This window comes from Dromiciops gliroides, chromosome 4 (genome assembly GCF_019393635.1).
Source record: "Dromiciops gliroides isolate mDroGli1 chromosome 4, mDroGli1.pri, whole genome shotgun sequence".
Lineage (NCBI taxonomy): Eukaryota > Metazoa > Chordata > Mammalia > Microbiotheria > Microbiotheriidae > Dromiciops > Dromiciops gliroides.
In genome coordinates this window covers 367,076,573-367,101,916 of record NC_057864.1, presented here as the reverse complement: position 1 = coordinate 367,101,916, position 25,344 = coordinate 367,076,573, and the positions used below count along the sequence as shown (strand labels likewise).

At 37.6% G+C, this 25,344-nt stretch overlaps 1 protein-coding gene across 9 annotated transcripts in view; it reads right to left on the bottom strand.

Moving 5' to 3' along the window:
- Window positions 1-25,344, bottom strand: part of AKAP7 (A-kinase anchoring protein 7) — a 169,003-nt gene that overhangs the window by 10,121 nt on the left and 133,538 nt on the right. The window contains exons 1-2 of one of the 9 annotated variants that reach the window (XM_044002911.1): window positions 22,391-22,649; window positions 19,699-19,767 (exon numbers count right to left, since the gene is read on the bottom strand). The exons of 7 other annotated variants lie outside the window; for them this stretch is intronic. In XM_044002911.1, coding sequence (XP_043858846.1) covers window positions 19,699-19,767; window positions 22,391-22,439 — 118 coding nt within the window. In that variant the 5' untranslated portion in view covers window positions 22,440-22,649. Of the gene's footprint in view, window positions 1-19,698; window positions 19,768-22,390; window positions 22,650-25,344 lie in introns of those variants that run through there. One more of the 9 variants, XM_044002913.1, reaches the window with a different exon arrangement.

The window sequence follows — 25,344 nt, the reverse complement described above, 5'->3', positions numbered from 1 at the left end:
TACTAAGAAACTGAGGCCCAAAAGGAAAATGACTTGTCACGGGCTACAGGAAGTAATTACAGCTGCAAATGATACTAAGACTCAGGCCTTTTGATTCTCTGTCCAGTGATCTCTATTATACCGGTTCTTTCATTCAAAAAAATGCTTGTGGAATAAAGAACATGTGTGCTGAAATTCTATATATATATATATATTTATGGTAAGACACTGTATTAGCACTGTTGGGGGATACAAATACAAAAAACCCCACCATTCCTCCCTTTAACAAGCTTATAATTACAATGATTATGACTGTTAAATACTTTATATACATTTGTATATCACTTTAAGGTTTACACAGTTTTATGTATTTACTTTACTCTTTAAAGATATTTTATGTTTGATTCATAGAACAAAAGTATTTTAAAGACTCATTTGATCCTCACAACAATGTTAGGTAAGTAGGTGAGGTGTTTACAACCATCATTTTATAGATGAAGGGTACTAAGGCTAAGAGAGGATGAATAACACTCAAGGTCGCACAGCAGAGTTGAGATTTAGTCCGGGTGATAAAATAGGCACACAAAGAAGTATGATATCAAATAGAATATGAGAACGAAAGAGGTTTAAATAGTGCTGAGAGTTTCCTAAGGAGAGAGGGATCATTTTTGAGGACCACAAGAAGGCTTATATGGAAAAGGTGGAATTTGATCTGGACTGGATAAAATTTCAGTTTTAATCAAGGAAGGGGTTTACAGAATAGAGAATGCTCCCTGAAGGATGTGACAACAGAAAAATTTGTTTGATGACCTTTCACCAAGTCAGCTATGGAAATTATAAATGATTTACCTAAAATGCGGCTGCCACCATTATCATCATAGCTTGCATTTATATTAGACTTAAAGGTTTATAAAGTGCTTTACAAATATTATCTCATTTGAGCCTTACAGCTCTTAGGTGCTATTATTATCCCCCATTTTACAGATGAGTAAACTGAGGCAGGCAGCAGTTAAGTGAATTTTCCAGAGTCACATAGTTAGTAACTATCTAGACCTCCCTAATTCCAGGTCTAGTGCTCTATCCACTGCATCTATCTAATAATCCAAATAATATGAAGTGAAGAACTATTCCCCCTCCCTTATTCTGAATTAAAGCAATCTAAAATGACCTTAATCTGTACCAGTGGATGGAGTTTCCATATTAGGAGTTCCCCACATATAATGAAATCATAGGTTTTTACTCAAAAAGTGGGGGGAGTTGACAATTTTTATGACTGCTGTATCACAATCCTGATTCATACTAAGTTCAAGAAAAAGTCCATGAAAAATTCCAGAGCTCTTTTGGAACCGTTTTCTAGCCCCACCTACCTGCCTTGGATTTGTGGGTGACTTTCTGGATTAAACTGAAGTGCTTTTCATTCATCACTACTAAATATCATTGTATTAGATTCAATTCAGCATCCTAGACAGTCAAAGGGATAGAGCTCTGAGCCTGGAGATGGGAAGACCCAAGTTCAAATCTGGCCTCAGATAACTATGTAACACTGGGCAGGTAATTTAAGCCTGTCTGCCTCAGTTTCCTCATCTGTAAAACAGAAAATAATAATGGCACCTAGTGGTTGTTGTGAGGATAAAATGAAGTAATATTTGTAAAGTGCTATGTATATTTATAAAGTGATAAAGCTCTTAAAGAGCTACATGTTAGCTAGTAGTAGTAGTAGCAGTAGTAGTGGTAGCATTGGTGGTGGTAGTAATGGTTGAAGTGGGGGTGGTAGTGGTTGTGGTGATGGTGGTAGTAGTAGTAGTGGTAGTGGTGGTAAGTGGTTGTAGTGGTGGTGGTAGTAGTAGGAGTAGTAGTGGTGGTAATGGTGGTAAGTGGTTGTAATGGTGGTGGTGGTGGTGGTGGTAGTGGTGGTGGTAGTAGTAGGAGTAGTAGTGGTGGTAATGGTGGTAAGTGGTTGTAATGGTGGTGGTGGTGGTGGTAGTGGTGGTAGTAGTAGTAGTAGTAGTAGTATCCTGAACAATTTTATCCAATATGTTAACTGTCCCTGCTGGGTTTGTGTCATTTGCAAATTTAATTAATATCCCATCTATACCTTCATCTAAGTCAGTGATACAAAAAAAAATGTTACAAAGAATTCAGCCAGTGACAGATCCCGAAACTCTCCACTAGAAATGCCCATACATCTTGACATAGATCTATTAATGGTCATTCTTTGGGTCTCAACAGTCAATCACCTCCAAACTCACACAAATGTATTTTTACCTCTGTTGAATTCACAAGGTAGCAGGAAGGGCTTTGTCAAAGGTTTTGCTGACATAAGAATAAAACCACATTGGTGGCACCTCCCTGTTCTACTCACCTAGCAGATAAGTCATTATATTAACATTAGTTAAACTATCTGCCTGGCTAACCTGTGGTAAACAACATCACAAAAGTGATTTACAGATCACAGGGAAACAATTCCCATTGCCCCTAGGATAAAATGCAGACTCTACAGCTATTTAAAGCCCTTCACAATCTGACTCCCTCCTGTCTTTCCAAGATAATTACACATTTCTCTTGCTCACATACTCCATGCTCTGGGGACACTGGCCGACTTGATTTTCCCCATAAATGACATAGCATTTTCTTTGACTGTGCCTTAGTTCACATTCTCCTCTAGGCTTAAATGTTCTCTTGGAATCTCTAATTGCCCTTCAGGTACATGCCAGATTTTTAAGAAGGTCTTTCCTGATTCTCCTATTTATACATACCCCCTCCCAACATTAAATTTTAAATGCATTTTGTGTACAATCCTCTATTTGTTCATTGCAAATATGTGGCATTCCCCACTAGAAGGCAGCCTCTTTGGAGACTACTTTTTGTAAACTGAGCACCCAGCACAGTGTCTAGTACATAAAATGTGCTTATCAAATGTTTCTTGATTAACTGGAGGATTGTTTGACTGATAGAAGAGGTAGTGGTTTGAAAAACTGTATGAAACCTCCTCATCTTTAGCTATCCTGCTTAGCTGATGCCATGTTGGGTCAGGAATTCAATATTGTTGCAGTAATTTCAGCTTGGTTCTTACAGTCAATCAATAAGCATTTGTTAAGAGCTGTACCGTGTTCCTGGCACTGTGCTAAGCCTTCAGAATACAAGGAAAGAGAAAAACACGGTCTCTGTCCTCAAGGAGTTCACATTCTAATGGTAAACACGTATACACACACACACACACACACACACACACACAATCATACATATACCATACAGACAGAGGAGATGGAAGGTATGTCGACCTTCATCTGAACTAGTTTATACATCATTCAAAGATACTGCTTGGTATGGCAGCTGAGGTGCTTTTCTTTCTTTGAAATTCAAATGATGGTTTCCCAAAATTTGATTTAAATTCTGACCCTGGAGAAGTGAGTACTTCAGAATGTTCAAATGGCACACTTTTGGGGAAAAAAATATGCTATTATAGAGCTAAATGGGTTATCGCTACAAAAGAATTAATATCTTCAGCAGCACAGGATAGCATATTATAAATGCAGAGATTACTCATCAGCCCATTTCACAATAGATGGGAAGTTTATGTCCTGACTGAAAAAAATACTCTTTGAAGGTAAAATGTTTTAAGAAGGAAAAAGTGATTGGTCACAAATGGTCAGTCAAGGGGAAAGGTGGTCCGAGGAGGCAGACAATTTAAAGAGATTGTCCTCGACAGATACTTCTAAGTTCATATGGGCATGAGGGCACCAATGAAAATTAATGGAGGAAACAGAGCGTATCTACAAAAAGCAGGAGCTTGTTGAGCCACAAATTTGTTGCCTTCGTACCCAGAAGCACAGCTGGAAGGAGTATTTCAGAATGTATATTTTCCTCCCTATGTGACCTAAGACTCTCATTTCACTCTCAAAGAGAAAATATGGGGGAAAACCCCAGACCAAACTGAAACATTTTAAAGTACACTGGCTTTTCCTGGTTTAATTCAGTGAGCTATTAGGACAAAACAAATCTTTTGGGAGCAGATCTCTAATAATATAGTCCACTATCCACTATATTTAATACATACATTAAACACACACACAAACACTTAAGTCAAAATTGCCAACCCAAACATTTATCATTTATGGGTGCCAGGGTAGCATGGTAGACACAGTGGTATACTTGGAGTCAGAATTATATCTCAGACACTAGTTGTATGACCACATATAAGTTACTGAGCCTGTTTTCTCAGCATAATCTAAGGTCTAGAAAACTGGCTCTAAAGCAGGCAGACCTGGTTTTTGTTATATACATATTTTCTACATTAACGGTTCAAAACCAAGTGCATATATATATATATATATATATATATATATTCTCTTTGCAGCTTTAAGATTACACTAAAAATGAAAACATATAAAATAGATTCATTATACCACTCTTCCCCTCCCACTCAGTTCTGAGGAATGACTCTGGTGCTACCTCAATGGTCCAAGCTCTTTCTACAATCTAAATCCTAAAAATACTGTGTTATTACAATGCAAGGGACAGGATATATGCTCAACTCCTTCTTAGGTAACTTGGACAGTTTCCCTTCTCCCAAGCTTTACTGGGAAGAGAGATGGAGGGATAGTGAGAAAGAGAGAGAGTAGTCTTATAGCAGGGCTTCTTAAACTAGGGTCCCATGAACTTGTTTTAAAAATATTTTGATATAATTATGATTGTAATTACTTGATGTAATTATTGATTGATTTGACAAGAGTGATTTTGATATGATTATTGATGATAATTTATATACTTCTTTTGATATAATTCCTTTGTAATCCTGGATGTTTTATTCAATAAAAACCAGAATTCTTAGAAAGGGTCAACAGACGGCCAAAGAGGTCCACAATACAAGAAAGTTTAAAAGTTCCAGCCTTACAGAGTTGTCTGGAGAAAGGCTACATGACTTGCCTAGGGTGACAGAGCTAGTAAATGTATAAGGCAGGATTTGAACTGAAATCTTAACTGTCTTCAAGATAGATGGTGAAAAGCAATAGCTAGTTACATATAAAAACCTTAATTTAAAATAATTAAGGAAGAGAGATAAACTCTTTTCCATCTATCCCTTATACTTGAGGGTAAACAGCATAGTTATTTAAGATAACTGCCCTAAAATTTTAAAGAAAACTTAATGAGTTGGGGGTTTTGGGTAGAAAGTTTAATTGAACACAGTCTAATTCTATTTTTCCCTATAAAATGATTCTACAGGGGGCAGCAAGGTGACACAATGGATAAAGCACCAGCCCTGTATCCAGGAGGACCTGAGTTCAAATCAGGGCTCAGACACTTGACACTTATTAGCTGTGTGACCCTGGGAAAATCACTTAACCCTCATTGCCCTGCAAAATAATAATAATAATAATAATAATAATAATAATAATAATGATTCTACAACTTATACAAATTATATGATGAGAACTCAGTAGCAGTAAATAACTACGTGGTTAGTTCTGATGTGTTTTAGTGAATAATCAATTTAAAGGACACTTTAAAAAAACAATTTCTAGGAAATCTATAAACCTAATAACAAAGCAATTTGGAAACAGTTTGTAGTAGATTGACATTAGAGCATCTAGTATAGCATTGGACACAAAGTAGATGAAAGACTGTTGGTTGAATGAGTTGCTGCAAATTCTGATTTTCTATAATGTTCATTTAAATGGTACCTACATTTGACCAGAAGCCTCATGCAAATTCTTCTCAATGTTGGGGGGGGGGTAACCTTTTTTTTGTGTCATGGATCCCTGGTGAAGCCAATGGAACCACTCTCAGAATGTTTGGTGCCTACATTCGTAATTGAAGGAAACGCTAAATTTCGGTTAAAGATTAGGGAAAATACAAATGTGAAATTTTTTTGTCAATTCCATCCAAGTTCACAGAGTCTTTGAAACTTATCCTCAAAGCCCTAGACTCCCTGCTATAAATAAATCTTCCACTAAGCAAAAGCAAATATACTATTACTTGATTCTAGAAGCACTGATTCAAAACACAGATTATCTCATAATTACGAATAATTTAGAAGTATTAAAGGAATGCACATCTTTCATAAACACTAGAACTATTTTTCATTTTTCAAAAGGGAGTAACCTAATATTACACCCTAACTTATCCCTTTTCCTGACAGTATGAATTAAGAGATTTAAAAATAAAGCCCAGATTCAATATTTTAAGTCTTTAATTTTAGTGGTTAGCTTCAGTATTTTGATTGTTACAAAAATTATGCTATCACAAGAATAATTACTATAACACTGAATTTAAAATATCTCTACTACTTGGCTTCTTGGATCATTTGAACCTTTTTCCAACCAGCAAAATCCACTAGAGATGTCTTTAAAAAAGAAAAGGCAAGTTTTGGAACTTTTGTATTTATTTTTACATGTGAACAACTATTTCTGTGACATGTACTAAATCCCAAGGATACTGTCAGTCTAAGCAGCATGTCCCTCTAAAATCCCTCACTGTTCTTTGCCACTACACACTTTTTTTGGTTCTTTTGGGGGGTGTTTGTTTTGGGGTTGCTTGTTTTTGTTTTTTTGCAGATTGTGTTACAAGCATCCCTTTCTCCAAACCTCTAGGATGTCTGAAAGTTCCCGTGTGCTGGTATACTTGACTTCATCCAAGGAAAATATAAGGGAAATGGTCTCAAAAACCTATCTCCTTGACTGTGCTGCTGCCTGATATCATTCCTCAGAGTTTAGACATTTGTTTGACTTAAAGTGCTTCTTGGATCTCAGCTGTACCATCAAACCAACCCTACCTTAAGGTTTCTTTGTTCCTTGACACTAATGTTTTCACTTCCACTTTTCATTTATTTTTATACTACTGGCAACTTTAAAGGAACTAGTTAATTTATTTTTTTGCATGCTTCAGTCTGTATTCAAACAATATCAATTCTTTCTCTGGAAGTGGATAATATGTTTCATCATTAATCTTTTGGGATTGTCTTGGATAATTGTATTGCTGAGAATAGCTAAGTCATTGCCAGTTCTTCATGGAACAATCTTCTTGTTACTGTGCACAATGTTCTCCTGATTCTGTTCACTTCACTATGTATCAATTCATCTAAGTCTTTCAGGTTTTTCTGAAATCCTTCTTGTCATTTTTTATAGCACAATAATATTCCATTACAATCATATACCACAGCTTGTTTAGCCATTCCCCAATTGATGGGCATCTCTTCGATTTCCAATTCTTAGCCACCAAAAAAGAGCTGCCATAAATATTTTTATACAAATAGGTCTTTTTCTCTTTTTGGGGATGTCTTTGGGATATAAACCTAGCAGTGGTAATGCTGGATCAAAGGGTATGCATAGTTCTATAGCCCTTTGGGCACAAGAACTAGTCACATCTTATGACACTAGCAACTGAAATACTTTCCATATTTTATCTCATTTGAGCCTCAAAATCCTGGGAAGTGGGTTATCATCCTCAGTTTACATATAAAACAACTGAGGCTCAGACAACAGTGGGGGGGTTGGGAAAGTGTTACTGGAAAGGACAAACAGTCTGTCAAGAAAATGGGCCATTGAGAACTCTATTGGCAACTACATAGCAACAGTAGATGTGCTGGACTTGGAGGCAGGAAGGCTTGAATTCAAATTCTGCCACAGATATTAAAAAGCTATGGGACCCCAGGTAAGTTACTTACTAACTTTTCTCAGCTTCAGTTTCCTCATCTATAAAACACGGATGAGAGGCAACTTGGTGGCATAGTCAATAGAGTGCCAAGCCTAGAGTCAGGAAGACTCATCATATTAAGTTCAAATCTGCCCTCCAACATGTACTAGCTGTGTGACCTTGGGCAAGTCATTCAACCCTGTGTGCCTCACTTTCCTCATCTGAAAGATGAGCTGCAGAAGAAAATGCAAACCACTCCAGTCTCTTTGCCAAGAAACCCCCCCAATGGTCACGAAGAATCAGATGTAACTAAAATGAGGATGGAATGTTTTTTGTAACTTTAAAGTACTAAGTAAGTTTTAGTTCTCATAACTGAGGGAGACGACACATAGGAAGCCAAATGGACTTTTACTTACCTGAAGAAAGCAGCTCCTAACCATTTACTCCACAGATAGGAAGTCGATGATGAAGATAATAGAAAAGGCCTCTAAAAGAATACAATTATCTAGCTAGAGGAAAGAATGGAATATGTTCTCTTTCTCATCCTTTGTCTTTGCACCCTACATCCCTCTCATACCTTCAAAGAGGAAATCTGAATTATCTATGGTAGAATGAAAAAAAATGAGGGGCCGGAAGATTCTATATAGAAGAGCCTCCAGGCATCTGAGAGACCTTTATCTTTCCTGAGACAGTTTTTTAAAGCAACTAGACAATTTTAATTGCCCCCTGTTTCTGTCTCTTGTCTTTCCTGAAACATAAAAGCCTTTAGGAACTGCAGGATCTGAGTTGTGGGCTTTCTAGACAGTTTGGGTTAATAATATTCTCTTGGATCTTTACTATCCAAGCCTTATTCATTTTTCCTTTCTTTGAATTTCTATAGTACCTTCCGTCTATACTACCCAGCCTAACCCTGTGTGTGTGCATTTGTTTTATCTTCCATATTAGACCATGAGATCCTTAAAGTTATGGGCTATGTCCTAGTGTTGTTGTTGATTCATTTCAATTGTGTCTGACTCTTCATGACACCATTTGTGGGGTTTTTTTGGCAAAGTTACTGAAATGACTTGCCATTTCCTTCTCCAGCTCATTTGACAGATGAGGAAACTGAGGCAAACAGGGTTAAGTGACTTGCCCAGGGTCACACTGCTAGGAAGTGTCTTGAGGCCAGATATGAACTCAGGTCTTTGTGACTCCAGGCCCAGCATTCTATGTTCTGTACTACAGATTTCTTCTCAATCCTCTAGAGGATCTAATATGATGCTCAGCACATTATAGGTTCTCAATAAGTTGGTTCTCATACTATAGATCGTTTAAGCAAATGTAAAAGTTCTGAGTTGTGCGTTCATTGTTGAAAAATATGAATAAAGAGTCCTGCTACATTGTCTTATGACAACATCTGTGTTTGGATTTGATCATATCTGTTTCTTTTATAAAGTTGTGACATGGGGCAGCTAGATGGTACAGTGGATAAAGCATTGGCCTAGGATTCAGGAGGACCTGAGTTCAAATCCGGCTTCAAACACTTGACACTAGCTGTGTAACCCTGGGCAAGTCACTTAACCCCAAGTGCCTCACCCAAAAAAAAAAATAAAGTTGTGACATGCAAGCATTTTCATCATACTAAGAGCTGCCCAACAAAGAATGGCTGACTCAATTTCCCCTCTTCAGCACAGGACATTCTGCCTTCACCTCCATAGCATGGAATCGCTAGTTCCCTTTGAGATTCAGCTCAAACACTCCTTCAAATACCAGCTCTCCTCATTGCAAACAATTTTCTATTTACTTATCTGCACATACACTTTTTCTTTCCATCAGACACTGACCTTCGGGACAAGTAGCTGAGAGGAATTGCGAAACGGAAGAGGAAAAAATAGGCCCAGATAAATAGAGGAGAGGCCAGAACAAGGAGTTCTTCAGAGAGACAATCTTAAACATTTTTGATAGAGCAAAAAAAAAAAAAAAAGAGGAATTGAAAGACTATAAAGGTGGATGTCTTAGGGCCTGAAGGAGTCTCCAGGCACCCTAGAAACCTTTGATCTTGAGATAGCTTTTAGCAATTGTAGACTTTCAATTGTTCCCTATTTCTATCTGTCATCTTTCCTAAAGCAGATATCACATCTCCTCTACTAGACTGTGAGCTCTAGCAGGACAAAGTCTATTCTTATTTATCTTTTTATTCCATACAATGTCCTGTAAATTTTTTTTTAGTATGAATTTATGATTTTATTGGTATAAAGAATTCCCTAGGGAGGATAGTTACAAATCACTGCAACTTACAGTATAGTGACAAGTGTATTGTCAGGAGCATTAAGATGCTAAGTGGCTAATTCACTGTATGGTCTTTAAGTGTAGAAGAGGGAACTTGGGGCTTCTTTGACACCAACTCTCTGATGCTATTTCTTAAACGGGACGTGTTTTATGAACATGTATTAAATTAAGTTGAACTGTCCTTTACTACAATTCTCCCCTACGGGCAAGCTTCATTTCTATCCAGCCTAATCACCTACTAAATGAGAAGGATGGGATATGGAAGCATAAAGCAAGCTGTCACAGGGTTCTAATCTTCTTGCTAGGCTATGGCTAATTAGAATGCATCTACTTGCATCTATCAGAGGTATTAGTTAATTTCAAGCTTCAGGACCTAAAACCATGAGTTGGGATGGTGTAAGCACAAGCAGAGTGGGAACCCATCTGCTTGACATGATTTAAATGAGAGGTACCCTGAAGGCCATCGCACACACCAATAACTCCACTATGACTGGACTATGTCGCTGATGTCTAAATACATTATTTAGATTCCTCCACTGGTTAAAAAAAGAGGAATGAAAATCTTCTCTCTCTATTTTATTGATAACGCTTCTACCCCACCACTCTGCTACTGCTGCTGTTCAACCCTTTATACTGGACCGTCGGAGACCCTGTTCCCTGAGGGGACGAGAATTAGAAATACATTAATTTCATCTTACAAAATAACATAAGAAAAGATAGGGAATTTCTTGGGTGTGTATGTATACACACATATATGTATATATACACACACAAACCATATATGTGTGTGTGTATGTATGTATACACACATATACATACATATGGTTTGGCAACAATTACCATTTTCCCTAATTAGAGGCATGCTTATACTCTTCCTCTTCTTAATTCACCAGAGACATAAGTTCAGTCTGTTCTCCAAGACTGACATTCAACCTCATTATATACTTTTCACAATGATAACGGAGATGCTGACATATGCAAGATTCAGGCAACTAATGTAAAATGCAGCATCAGCCTCCATACCAAATCACTGGTTTTTCTAGCATTTCACTTACTTAAAATAGGGGTCAGCAGCTGATATTGCCCCTGGCAATACCACAGAAAGACTAATGATGAAACTCCTCCCTAATTCTCTGGCTCCTAGGTGCCCTCCCTCACCCCCCATTCACTCCTAGTTTCACTGTGGTAGTGGTGAGAAAACAAAATATACTTCTGAGCTTTCATAGATATTACTATGTCCTCTGTTTTAACTAAAAGGCAAATACAAAGTAGCATATGTAGATAGATGACTATATCTTTAATAATAATAATAGCTAATATTTATATAGCACCTACTTTGTGCCAGGCATTGTACTAAGCACTTCACAACTGTTATCTCATTTGATCCTCACAAAAGACCTAGAAGGTAGGTATTATTATGATCCTCATTTTACAGATGAGCAAACTGAAGCAGACAAAGGTTAAGTGACTTGACCAGAATTATAGAGTTACTAAGTATCTGAGGCAGGATTTGAACTCAGGTCTTGAATTCATTTGATTCTCACAACAGATAGCAGGTGCTATAATCCCTATTTTACAGATGAAGAAACTGAGGCAAATTTTAAGTGACTTGCCCAGGGTCAAACAGCTAGCATCTTGAGGCCAGATTTGAACTCAGGTATTCCAAACTCCAGGCCCAGTACTCTATCTACTGCACTCCTAGGTGCCTCCAGGAAATTGGAAAAAAAAAAGCCTTTATGCCCTCACCTTCCTATCTGTATTTAAATCTATGACCTTAAGCAAAATCTCCAGAAGTCATGAGTTTCCAGGGATTTTATAGTCTTTTTTATATTTGTGAGAATTTACATAGAGAGAAAATGATCAAAGAAAAGAAGGAAAAAAGGAGGGAACAAGAGAAGGATACAGAACAGGGGAGTACAAATGGACGTAATGGAAAAAAGGGTCCATGTAAAGTAATTTAATTTCTTGGAGCCTTAGTTTACTCATCTGTAAAATGAGGAAATTGTTATACATGAACTTTAAGGTCTGATTCATCTCTGACAGCCACATTTAATTTTTAATAAAATGTTAAATGTATTTTCAATGAACCACTTAAAAAGTATTTCCCCAAATCATTTTACTAGGAAGCCTCATATTTTCTTTATAGAATGTAAGTCATTGTTTTTCTCCTAAACTTCTAAGCCTCATAAGTAACTGTACTGAAATTCACCTGCTTGGACACCTACAATAACAACAACAGTATCATCATTATCATTTGTATAGTGCTTACGCTGCCAGGAACTGTGCTAAGCCCTTTACAATTACTATCCCATTTGATCTTCACAACGACCCCAGGACATAAGACACAAAGTGATCCCCATTTTATAGATGAGGAAACTGAGGCAAAGAGAAGTTAAGTGGAGTCATACTTGCCTGGAATCACACAGTTAGGAAGTATCAGAGGTTGGATTTGAACTCCTGTCTTTCTAACTCCATGCCCAGAGCTCTATCCACTGTGCTGCCTTAGCTACCTACATTGATCAAACTAATTACTAATAAAATTATTATTTACATATCTTCCCTAGCCCCCAGGGCATAGCAGGGATTTTAAAAAATAAAACTTATTTAATCACATTGTTTTTACATAAATATGTTTCGCAATAAATAGCAATAACAAAAGGTTTTTTGTATTGTCAATAAACAAAATAAAAAATTTAAAATATTTGTCTTTATCTCATCCTCTTTAATTTCTATTTTTGTATATATTTTATAATGAACAGATTAGTAAAGTAGTAGTGTATCTAATTTGGGTGTGTAAGAGTGGGATCATTTAGTCAGTTGATCAAGTACCCTACCCAACTTAAGTGATGATACCCCATCATATCATCAAATTAATTGAAGATATTCCAATTATGTGAAAAGGCTCTGATCAATTTAGTAGTTTTTAATGAACAAGTGGATTGGCCCAGGGACTTGGTCACACCCCACAAGACTTCTAAAACTAACGATTTAAGAACTGGAGATTCAGGTCTGAGGTCCAACATCTTGCAGTAGAGAAGAGAAAAACCTGCCTTGGAGAAGGAATCTTAGAGGTGAATCTTTCAGACAGCCTCTTTGGTCCCCTCATTTCCACCTTGGACAAAGGAAGACCTTTCAAACTTCAAAATGTTTAGAGATTTGGGGGCAACCCATCTTCTTGATAACATCCCAGAACCATCCCTGGGATAGCAGTGATTGGTGGCAGTGTCTGTGTCAGGAGGCAAGAATGGACTGGATTCAACAAGGAAAGGCTAACTTATATTTCCAAAGAGAGCCCATCAAAGAAAAAAAAAATACACAGTACCTAAGGGGGATATATTGAAGACTCCAGCAAAAGAACTTTGAGGAGCTGTGAGTTTATAACCTTTGCCATAAGTGCTTTCTTTTTTTAAAAGAATTTTTGTGTCTGTGTGAGGCAATTGGGGTTAAGTGACTTGCCCGGGGTCACACAGCTACTAAGTGTCAAGGGTCTGAGGTCGGATTTGAACTCAGGTCCTCCTGAAGCCAGGGCTGGTGCTCTATCCACTGTGTCACCTAGCTGCCCCTGCCATAAGTGCTTTCTAAGCTTGAACCTACTTTTCCCAAAACTCTTTATGTGAGAAACTATGTCACAACTCCTAGGGGAAATATTTGTATCAACTTTATAAATTAAATCTGGATTACTAAAATTGATAACCAGCTGTCAATGATGATGAGCTATGACATTAAGAAAGATACATCACTACTCCCCAATCCCTCAGATCTCTGAGGAAGAAAGCATAGCTACACCCTGGGGAATTGACTCATCAGTTTGAGTGGATGTGTTATATCACCAGGTGCACATCAAAAATGTTTGGAGACCACTAGTATAGAGAATACAAGTTCCCACTGTGTTTACTGTTTTGTTGACTACAAAAAAATCAGTTTTAGATAGCAAAACTCTGCCTTAAAGGTTCTCCTCCAGATAATGTTCCTATATTCAAGATTCCTTAAAAGACATTTCTTCAATACATATTTTTTGTGTTCTGAAATCTCATCAACATGGGTACTTCCTTCAAAGATATGCAAAACAACCCACCCATGACCTTTCATCCTGAGTGGCTCTTGTGCATATTCTGTAAATCCATGACACTGGGTCTATCCAACATATTAGGGACTTTCTTCTAGTTTTTCTGATATTGTGTGGAAATTAATGAAGCACATGGGTTATCTTTTGCCAAATAATGGGTCCACCTTCTTTTCCGGTCATGAATCTCTCTGGTGATAATTCTTTATGTCACTTCTCCTGAGGAATTCTTGGCTAACACCCACTATGTATCTCTCCATTGCTCTTTGAGTGACACATAATTTTAATTCCTCAAGGACTATGGCCTTATAAATAGGCAGTTTCATTATAAGAATACTGTTTTTTAAAAGGATGGTTCTTTTTGTTATAAATATATAACATGAATAACTCTGTTCAATAATCCTTTGAATGTTAATATCAAGAGTAGCCTATATATATATAGCCTCTCTGGGCTACTTCCTCAAATTTGTACTCCCATGGGTGGGTTGGGCTTTCCAGAGGGAAGCTACTACTTTGGATTCTAGGAGTAATATATGGGTCAGCGTTACTACTTCAACAGCTCATCAAGTCCCTCCAGTGTATTTCCCTTTAACCGTAACACCAAGAGATGGACAATTAGCTCATTGCAAAGTCATTTACTAAAGTGGCATAGTAAGTACTAGAGCTACAGAACATTCCCCTCCCATAATTATACCTGGGGCATTCTTTCCCACAAATATGCAGGAAAATTAGGCATAAATTTGGAAGACAATGGAAATGAGGGAGAAATACATACAGGGGAAATACATACAGTGTCCAAGACAACTAACTTTCAGCCCTGGAACTACAAGGGTCCTTTCCCTTCTCATAGAATTCTCACAGAATTCCCTCTTAGGCTCAGTGTCTCTGCTAAGCAGGTTGCTTAGTCTAGTTCCCAAGGTCAACTTCACTCCTCAGCTCATTCATCAATTGTCAGGGCTAACCCTCTCTTGAGTCTATAGCCAGCTCTCTTCTCTGATGACAAAGGTCACGCTGCTTGAAGATGCTTCTGGTCTGGGTGGCTGACCCTGTATCTGTGTCTCTGCTCCCTCAACTGTGCCTCAAACTTTAATGAATGTCCTCAACTGCTGGATAGGGTGTCACTGCCTGTGAATAATGCTGCTCCTAGATGCCATGGCAGATGGAAGCAGGAAGAGGGCAGAGAAAGACCTTGCATCCCACAAGAGCAATTCCCTCTCAGGATCCAGGTCCCTCCTTTACTACTGGTTCTTGCTATAACTGTCTGCAAAGTTAGCAATTTAGCTTTTTAAGGTCCCTCAGAGATATGATTTATTTTGAAGCCAACCAGTGGTATTGACCTTTCCTATTTAACAAGAAAGATATTCTTTTTTTTTTCAGGGCAATGAGGGTTACGTGACTTGCCCAGAGTCACACAGCTAGTAAGTGTCAAGTGTCTGAGGTCAGATTTGAACTTAGGTCCTCCTGAATCCAGGGCCAGTGCTTTATCCACTGTGCCACCTAGCTGCCCCAGATATTCTTATTTTGTAAAGAGATAATTGGCTGTTAACACTTATATTAACACATTAACAACTCATCATGTGTGATATATCTTTTGAAGGGAGGGAAAAGAATTTCTCCTTCTTTTATACATAGAAGTTGCAGTTTTTGACAACCTCAAGTTTTTCCATCAAAGAACAATATTCTTCTTTTTTTTTTTTGGTGAGGCAATTGAGGTTAAGTGACTTGCCCAGGGTCACACAGCAACAATAATCTTCTAATGATGCTGTAGATCTATCTACAAGTCATAGAATACCAAATACTTGGGGAGGAGAAAAGGTTTTCATTCACCCAATGAGTGAATAAGAATCACATATTTCCAACCAAAAAACTGCACAGCCAAGCAGCTATTACGAGAAAAATATGTGACTAGAAAAAGGAGGGAAGAAGCTACCCATGGAAGGAGACTGAAAATAATTGATGCAAAGAAAGCTGAAAGGTTCCAGGAGTATCTATGTCATGGAGGGGGGGTAGGGAGAGAGAGAAAGAGAGAGAGAGAGAGAAGAGAGAGAGAGAGAGAGAGAGAGAGAGAGAGAGAGAGAGAGAGAGAGAGAGAGAGAGAGAACGAGCGAGAGAGCTGTCTTTAGCATGGCTCTTAGAAGTTCTAGAAAGGCATAGACAAGAGTCTCCACAGGATGAGATGGCATGGATGGGATCTGCACTCTTGGAGAGAGTACCTTCACTAGTGAGACTGAAGAAGTAATATTATATATTCTAGTTATACTTTTTGTGTCTTTCCCTATTATTAGACCAAGAAGGAAGGTAGGAAATTTCTCTAATATGAAGCTTATCTCTCTCAGTAGAAAGGGAAGAAGGGAGGGATTTTCACTAAATGGGTTACTTAATCCCAGAAAAATAAAACAAAATAAAATTTTAATTCTGGGCTCTCACTCTGAATAGGCCTTTAAGGATTCTATCCAAAGAAACATGTGCCCAGAGTTCCCCAGAAACTTCCAGACACTCTAAGGGCATGGTAGAGAACTTTTTGGGGGGGTATTTCCTGGCTTTGTCTTGCCATGTGGTAGCCCAATACTGAAAGAACTTGGCATTTTAAAATGAAGTAGTTAGCCGTAAGTGATTCTTAGATTCTCTCCCTTTCCCAAAATAGTGGCAGGGAGAGGGTGGGACACAGGGTCTGTTAAAAGAAGAGTCAGGTTCCTGGCTACCTTTGCCTCTTTTATGTTTGTTCTTTCCTGATCTTAGGTAAATTACTATGTATCTAGGCTTAGAGGCTACCATAGGAATTCAAGACATCAGGAACCCAAGGGTCCTATTAGGTGGGATCTAGCTGATGGCAGGGAAAGTTTCTGCTTTAAAGAGATTAGTTACTATAAAGGAGATTTTCCAAGCGTGGCTGTTTTACCAGAAGACATGCACTAAAAGTTGTTAAAATAGTACAAAACCAAGGTGAAAGGAAAATGCTTAATTGAGCAATCTTGCTTAATGTTCTGATCAACTATAGGTATTGGCCTCTTAGAAGATTTTACCAATAATTATAAGTTAAAATGACTGAATCCTGTTCTGTTAATGTAAATTTATGATTATGTTCAGCATTTCATATGTATATATATATATATATATATATATAAAACTCTCCCATACCTGACTCATAGTGTGCACTGAATTAATTTTTTAATTCCCTCATCTTTGGGAAGCCCTGGGTAAATGTGAGCCACAATCTAATTTACTATAATTAAAATAGTCCCTGGGGAGTTGAAGTAGGGGACTTAATAAGAACCCCAATGAGTATGAGAAAAAAGAGCTTAACTAGTTCCTTAGAGGCATGCTCCGCTCCCTTAAGACTGAACCCAGTCCAAACTATATGCCTGGGTGCAGGACAGAGATCAGGGTGAGTGATCCAGCCTTTCTGAGCCCTGCAAATGATTCCTCAAGGTTAAAAAAGAAAGAAATATGTACTTCTCGGGCCATCATATTCTGGGGAGTGAGCAAGAGAAAATTGGCTATGGTTATCACACATTCCCCTAAGGTCCACTCTGTAGTGGTATAAGGAAGACTCTAATATTATTGTTTCAATATATTCATTAATCAACTCCCTGCAAGGGTAGCAACAATGACCTAAGTTATATACTAAATTTAGCATTCACTTTTTACATAAAATTTTGAGTTCCAAATTTTCTCCCTCCTTACTTTCCCTTCCCCTTCTCTAAGACAGTAAACAATTTGATGTAGGTTATATATGTGCAGTCATGTAAACTTATTTCCTTATTTAACTAATTCTATTCTTGAATAGTTATAAAGTCAAGATATTTTTCCTTCTATCAAGTCTAAGTTTGCCTCTTTGACACTTCCATCTAGTTTTGTCTTCTGATGACAAGCAGGATATGTCTAATACTTCTTCAGGACAGTTCTAGTACAGAGGAAAGAGCACTGATTCTGTAGTCAAAGAACTTGGGTCTAGTCCCATCTCTTATACTTACTAAAATGTTGAACTTGGGGAGTCAAGAAAACATAAGTTTGAATTCCACCTTGGGCACTTACTAGCTATGCAACCCATGGCAAGTCACAGATAACAGTACCTACCCTCACAGGGTTATTGTGAGGACCTACTAGGATAATATATGTGAAACACTCTGTAAACCTTGAAGTACAATATGAAATGTTAGTTATTTCTTGGATGTTATATCACATGGTTGATTCATATTGAGCTTGTGGTCCATTAAAAAGCCCCAGATAATTTTCATATGAACTACTTGACTGTCTAGTCAAGACTCCCCTGTACTTGTGAAATTAACTTTTTTTTTTAAAACCCAAGTATACTATACTCCCTGACCACGGTACTGGGGGCACAAAAATCAATAAAATATGGTAACTATTCTTGAGGCACTTCTAATATAAATGAGAGGAAGAAATAGGGCCAATACTTTAAATATAAACAATACAGTATATCATATTCTAAAGGAAATAAGTAGTTTAGACAGTGAGCACTACAGGAACATGTACAAATGGGACACTGAGACACTAACCCTGGGTTCTCCTGAATACCAATCATCATCTGTATTCAACAGATGATGAGGAAAGATGTCCCATCCAACAAAAGGCCAATAGAGTCTAATTTTTCTAAATGGCATGAGCATAACCAAAGTCCCCAGACAAGAAAAGGCCATCCTGAGATTGCTCTCATCCCATGAAACGAATGAACCCAACCACACAGAAATGGCTTTTATGCGAGCATATTTACTATGAAGTGTTAAAGTATTCCTAAATTATTAAAATATATAAATGTAATAATATTTTGTCTTAAGAATTAGTGAAAGATATATAAGTAAAATATTTAAGGTAAAAGGGTTCCATTCATTATAGAGGCCAGTTTACAGCAAGAAAAGAGCATGTGGGGCAGCTAGGTGGTGCAGTGGATAAAGCACCGGCCCTGAATTCAGGAGTACCTGAGTTCAAATCCGGCCTCAGACACTTAACACTTACTAGCTGTGTGACCCTGGGCAAGTCACTTAACCCCAATTGCCTCACTAAAAAAAAAAAAAAGAAGAAGAAGAAAAGAACATGTAGAATGTTTGTTCTCCAGTCAAGGAGGGCTTTTTCTTTTATCCTTTGGTTTACTCTATGAGAAGAACCAAGTAGTAATTAAGCCTATAGAGTAAAATTCCAATCAAATGGAGGTAGCCTTAATGAACTGAAGTTTTTTTTTCCATACTTCTAAAGATAAGAGGTAAATGAAAAAAGCTCACATCAAGAATTTATTCAAAACTACAACTTATCCCATAACACAAACAAATCTGCATTTCTTATATCTTCTCCATCTAAAGTATTAAACACATGAATCTTTGATGTTCAAAATGATGACCCTGAGGTACTACAATATTATGAGTTGTCATAGAACATTCAAACTACATTCTACAAACTAAGACTTACTATATAAGTGGGAAGATTTTCAAGACACTAACAGAACTTCTAAGTGAATTTAACTAGAAAAATAAATTAACCCCCAAATTCTACTCTGGTTTATTTTACCTTCACCTTATTTGACTATCTAGACTTTCTTAAATATTTGAGGGTCTGCATAGGATTACATCCAATCTAAATTTCTTTTTCAAATATGGCTGCTTATGGATTATTATTTTTAATACATAAATACTGACAGCAATAAAATGCAAATGACATTTAAATTGCTTCTATCACCACCACCAAGAACCAAAAGGAGATCAAAATAAAAAGTGAGGGAAGGAAAGTTATTGGACTCTTACCACTTTGCCATGGGGCTAAATTGCTCCTGTATCCCTGTAGGACTGCTGAGTTCGGGCTTCTCAACTCACCTGCATTTTGAGAATGATACCCACAAATTCAAACATTCCTCGACAACATGTTTCCATCAATTATCCACAATTCTAGTTCCTTTAAACCCACTCTCAGGGCCACTCCCTTATTCAAGTCAAACTGGATATGAATAATGTGTAATACATAGTGAATGTTCCTTATCCACGGTAGACAGCTAAAAAATGTGCACTGGCTGGATAGATGAATGAAAAGATGAATATATGGATGAATGATGTGACATGCCAGATCTCTTTCTCTGATATTCAATGTCCTTGTGGCTCCTTAACTTTAATTAGCCATTTTTTCCCCTTTGAAATCAAATCAGCTTGCAGGATTGGTGATTGCACACTTAGAACTATTATATAAGCAATATATAGGCTTCCAGGCACTGGATAAGTATTTCTCAAATGAATGAATGCAAAGAATTCTCTGATTATTTTTGTTTTGTTTTGTTTTGTTTGCAGGGCAATTGGGGTTAAGTGACTTGCCCAGGGTCACACAGCTAATAAGTTGTCAACTGTCTGAGGCCATATTTGAACTCAGGTCCTCCTGAATTCAGGGCCACTGCTTTATCCACTGTGCCACCTAGCTGCCCTTGATGATTTTTTAAAAAGCATTCATAGTATGCATTGCATGTAGAGCATGGAACTCATCTCTCCACCTGAGCCCTTAGCCCTCCTTGCAGCAAACAAAAAGCAAGAAAAGTTTTAAAAATAGTAGCAGAAACACATGCGATAAGGGATGGGGGGGGAAGTACCCAAAATAAAAAAAAATCAAAGAAGGAGAAGAGAAACACAGCAGAAGAGGTAAGAGAACAATGACAAGACTATCAGAAAGAGTGTGAATGAGAGAAAAAGGGAAACCTCGGCAATGATTGATCCTGACCGTGACTTGCTCTGCTTGGCTAAGATCTCTTCCTTCAGATACCTTCACTTTCTTTTTTAGAAACGAGATTATGATTTCACATGCAGTGCACACCACTTCCTGACAGCCATTTATGAATGAGGACATTCCTTACACAGTATAGGAGATGTGGCTCTCAGCAATGGCATAAGAGAATCCACGGAGTTAGAGGGAAGGATAAAAGCAGTAAAAAACAAAACAAAACAAAACAAGACACTTTGCTTTGAAACCTGACTTTTCAAAAAGAATGGAAATAAACTTGCATTTGGAAGAGGTCAGGAAGTAGAGGCAGCACAGCCATTGGAGGATGGGTGTTTGCAGGGAGGAACAAGGGAGGAATGCTTCTGCACTCCCAATTGTTCAAGGCAAAGTTGTTTTAGCTGATGACTTTCACCAAAATATGAGCTGATAAGAAAAACTGAAAATGTTCAGGAAGCACAAGCCATTTTGAGAAATGTTTAAAAATGGGAATTGCTTATTTCACAAATGAGACATCAAAGCTGGCTAGTGTGAAGTGATAATATGGAGCTGGTTGTAAAGTCATGTGAGGTTCTGAAAACAGGGCTATTGCAAACCATACACTGTCATTTTTGTAAACAATATTCATGATACTGCCTCTTAATTCCAATCAATGCTCACAGTTTTCAAAGTCCATGTTGTATTCAAAATATGTTGTGTGTCTGACTTTCAACCCTTATATACACCGGTTTACTTTGCAAATGAATAAATGAAGTGTAAGCTTAATTCTTTTCTTTTCTTTTTTAAACATAAGCCTGGTCAGTTTCCTGAGGAATAAACAGCAGGAAATATAAAACAGATGCAGAAATCTTGATTTTGTGGATCAGATACTGCAAAATTCTGGAGATCTGAATGAACAATAATGTGACAAAAATTTGGCTGGATATTTGACATTACTGGAAAACTAGGCAAAAGTAAATATTCCAGTGAATAGCCAATTTATAGCAAATACTACATCCAGTAAATTAATTAAAGCACCAGAATTCCAGCTAATGTTCTAAAACATGAATGAATACATACCACTGACAATGAATAAGGAATTCTAGCACATTTGTCATCATGCATGCCACAAACAGAGGTGAAATACATTTGGCATTCATTTAAAATATTCATTTTAAGGCTTTTGGCCAGCAGAAATGCAGCCCAACTATTTCATTGCTTGTTTAAAGTAACCTGATTACCTATCTGAATTACTTGCATAAAGAACAAAGCAGAGGACGGCTCATAGTATCTATCTATACAAAATATATTTCCTTTCAAATCCAGCTTTAACTCAGGCTATCATTATGCCTGCCCTGAAAATATACTGGTTCTAGATAAGAAAATGTAGTCCATTTCCTACTCTGTATCATATGATCGTTTACAGCGTTTTCAGGAAATTCAAACCTAATTGTGAGTATTAACATGTCTAGTTTTAAAAGTAAAGATAAGCTGTCAAAAACTGATGGGGGAGGGGAGAACCCAGAAGTAAGTTATTTTAATATCTTCTCAATATCTCCTCTCTCGAGCATGATCTTACAGATGATTGTTAACTATACACCCACCAGTTCTTTGAAGTACCGCACACATGCACACACACACACACACACACACACACACACAGTTGAAGGTTCTGCTCTTTTCCCGAGGCACTAAGAACCAGCTTAGCAGACAACAGCATGGAACAGTCAAGCGCTCATCTAACATACAAGTCACACTTACTGATTTTTTCCTCATCTCTCGAGAAAGGAAAGCAGCAGAGCTGACCCATGGTGGTACCTGGTGCTTTCTTTCCTTCTCCGTGTTCTCTTCACTGTGTACACCCCAAACAGAAACTGCAGGTGATTCTAACAGGCTGCAAGCAGACTGCTTATTCTACTCTGAGGAACGGGAGGGGGGGAGGAGAGAGAGAGAGAGAAAAAGAGAGAGAGAGAGAGAGAGAGAGAGAGAGAGAGAGAGAGAGAGAGAGAGAGAGAAACGGAGGGAGATAGAGGGAAGGAGAGAATGCGCAGGAGAGAGAAAAGAGAAAGGAAAAAGCCCCACCTACCTCCTTGCCCTCCAGTTTCTTATGATTGCTTCAGGACTGACAGTCACTGAAAAAAGTAGCCGTAAGCTCTCTCTACTAACTCTCCTATGACTGTAGGTTAAATCAATGCCACATACCTGCTGTGCAAATTTCTATATGTGCCTTTAAGAAAAACTAAGGAACATACCAAAAAGGGCTCACTCCCTCCCCATTCCTGTCCACCCCCACACAAACACTGCAATTACACACCCTACAAAAATGCAAACTGCAACCAAAAAAAAAAAAAAGATCTTTCTCCACACTATTTTCAAAAGGAAAATCTTGCTCTCTCCCTAGGAGATAGAAGAGTGGGCAGGGATCTCAATATGTACTGAAAAATGAGGGCACAACTCCTATGATGAAGTTCTGTTAACGGTTTAGAGTGTTGCAAGCACTCAAAGAACAAGAATCTGCTCTGTTACCTATAGAATGGTTTTATGCAAAACAAAACAAAACAAAAAAAAAACAACTCACACATATTTGTTACATGTTCATTGTCTGAAGTCCTCAAGACAATACAGCTATTCCAATAGTGAGACACTAGTCAGGGGATCCCAGAACTAGACTATATCCTAGAGATTACCTTCACTAACTCTCTCATTTTACAGAAAATGAGACTCAAGGAAATGAAGTGATTTGCTGAAAGTCACACTGTTAGCTGTGACTAGGGAGTCTCTTGACTCCCAGTTCTGTTGTTCTATTCCCACCCATGCTGTGGACCTTATTATCAAAACACAATTATCTCAATTATCTGGATAAATCTCAAAGTTACAGGCATAGCTGCAACAAGGAAGGCAAAAGACACCGACATTGTTTTAGATAAAATCCCATAGAGGCTGAGTAAATTCAGAGACTGAACCAAACTCAGTTGAATTCATGTTTTTCATGTTGTTTTAACCAGATGATGTCTCTTTTGATTTAATGTCACAATAATTATTATCATGTTGATAGAGAATATTATTAAACCCCGTTTCTCTATTAGATAATTTTGAAGAGAAAGTTTGCTAGAAGAATAAAACAACTGTTCACAATGCAAGACTTCTCAATCCTTCCTCTCCTTCCACACCCTTCCCCTAACGTTAAATGATGAAGGTGATGATGGCAATATCCTTCTGTGGCACATAATAACAAAATCTCCTTTTCTGTACCCATCAAGAAAAAGGGTGAAATATGGTAGAAGACAGCAACTTGGGAATTTCACAAATTAAATGTCACACTTTTTTAAAATCCCACTTGTGGTTGACAGCCACTAACCATTTTTTAAAAAGAAATAGGTCATCATTTGTTTCAAAGTGACAGAGGAGTCCTACTTTAAAAATATGGATATGTATTTAATGAAAGGATGGGGAAATATTGTTATATAGCATTTGAGTATGCTTCAGTCAGGTGATGCCATGCATTTTTCCAATCATAAGAAACTCTACCCTATTATGAATTTTCAGAATTAGAATCAAATAGGCTGTGTTCCATCAAGCAAAGATTTGTAGAGTAAATGAAAATCTCTGCTATCATCAGATAGATTAAGCTGGGGATTCAAATAAGTATTTTAAACCTTCTACATAATTCTCATTAATTCACTTTAAATTTTACTTCAGTATCACTGCATCAAATATAAATATCTTGACATGAATTCATGAAGGATGTGTGATTTCATCAGTATAAAGGAAACTCCAGCTCTGAGAATTCCCTTCATCAATTCAGGCAGCCATCAGTTTATAACTTAGTTTAAATAAACCCTAGAGAGTTTCCCCACGCAGTGATAGATCAGGTAATTTGCCCAGGGTCACATAAGCAGTAAGTGGCAGAGATGTGATTTGAACCATGTCTTCCTGACTCCCAAATCCAACACAGAATCCTCTAGACTAGCAGTCAAATTCAAATGGAAACATATCTCTGTGTGCCTCACAATGATTTAGAAAACTACAGCCATTATCTATTTTGTATTGTATTTTTATTTATTGAACCCTTCCCAATCATATTTTGTTTTTGTTTTTGTGGTTTTTTTTAGTGAGGCAGTTGGGGTTAAGTGACTTGCCCAGGGTCACACAGCTAGTACGTGTTAAGTGTCTGAGGCCGTATTTGAACTCAGGTACTCCTGAATCCAGGGCCAGTGCTTTATCCACTGTGCCACCTAGCCGCCCCCCCCCCCCAATCATATTTTAATCTGCTTCAGGACACACAGAAGTTTTGCTGGCCATGAGTTCAATACTTCTCTATACCCGCTTAATGTACAGTGACAGAAGAGTTGAATTAGCTCGACTGTATTTGTGAAGAGAACATTTAAATTTTAAGATGTCAATTTTAAAGCCAGATTTTCCAACTATAACATAATCACAGAGCATTAGAAAATTCATTTGGAAGAGATCCATTTTAGGGCTTCGCAGTTTATCAGCTTCTCAATTGTAAACGGTAATCACAAATGGCTTGATTATTCCTTTCCTTCAGAATCACCAGCACAAATCAGTGAAACACTTTATATTTACAAGTTTAAAAACTCACATAGATCTGTAATTTCATCAGTGTGAATGTAGATCATAATTCATCCAAGCCTGCCCATTTACTTCAATGATTCTTTGTCCATGTCTTCCCAGAATCCAAGTAGAGGATGTTA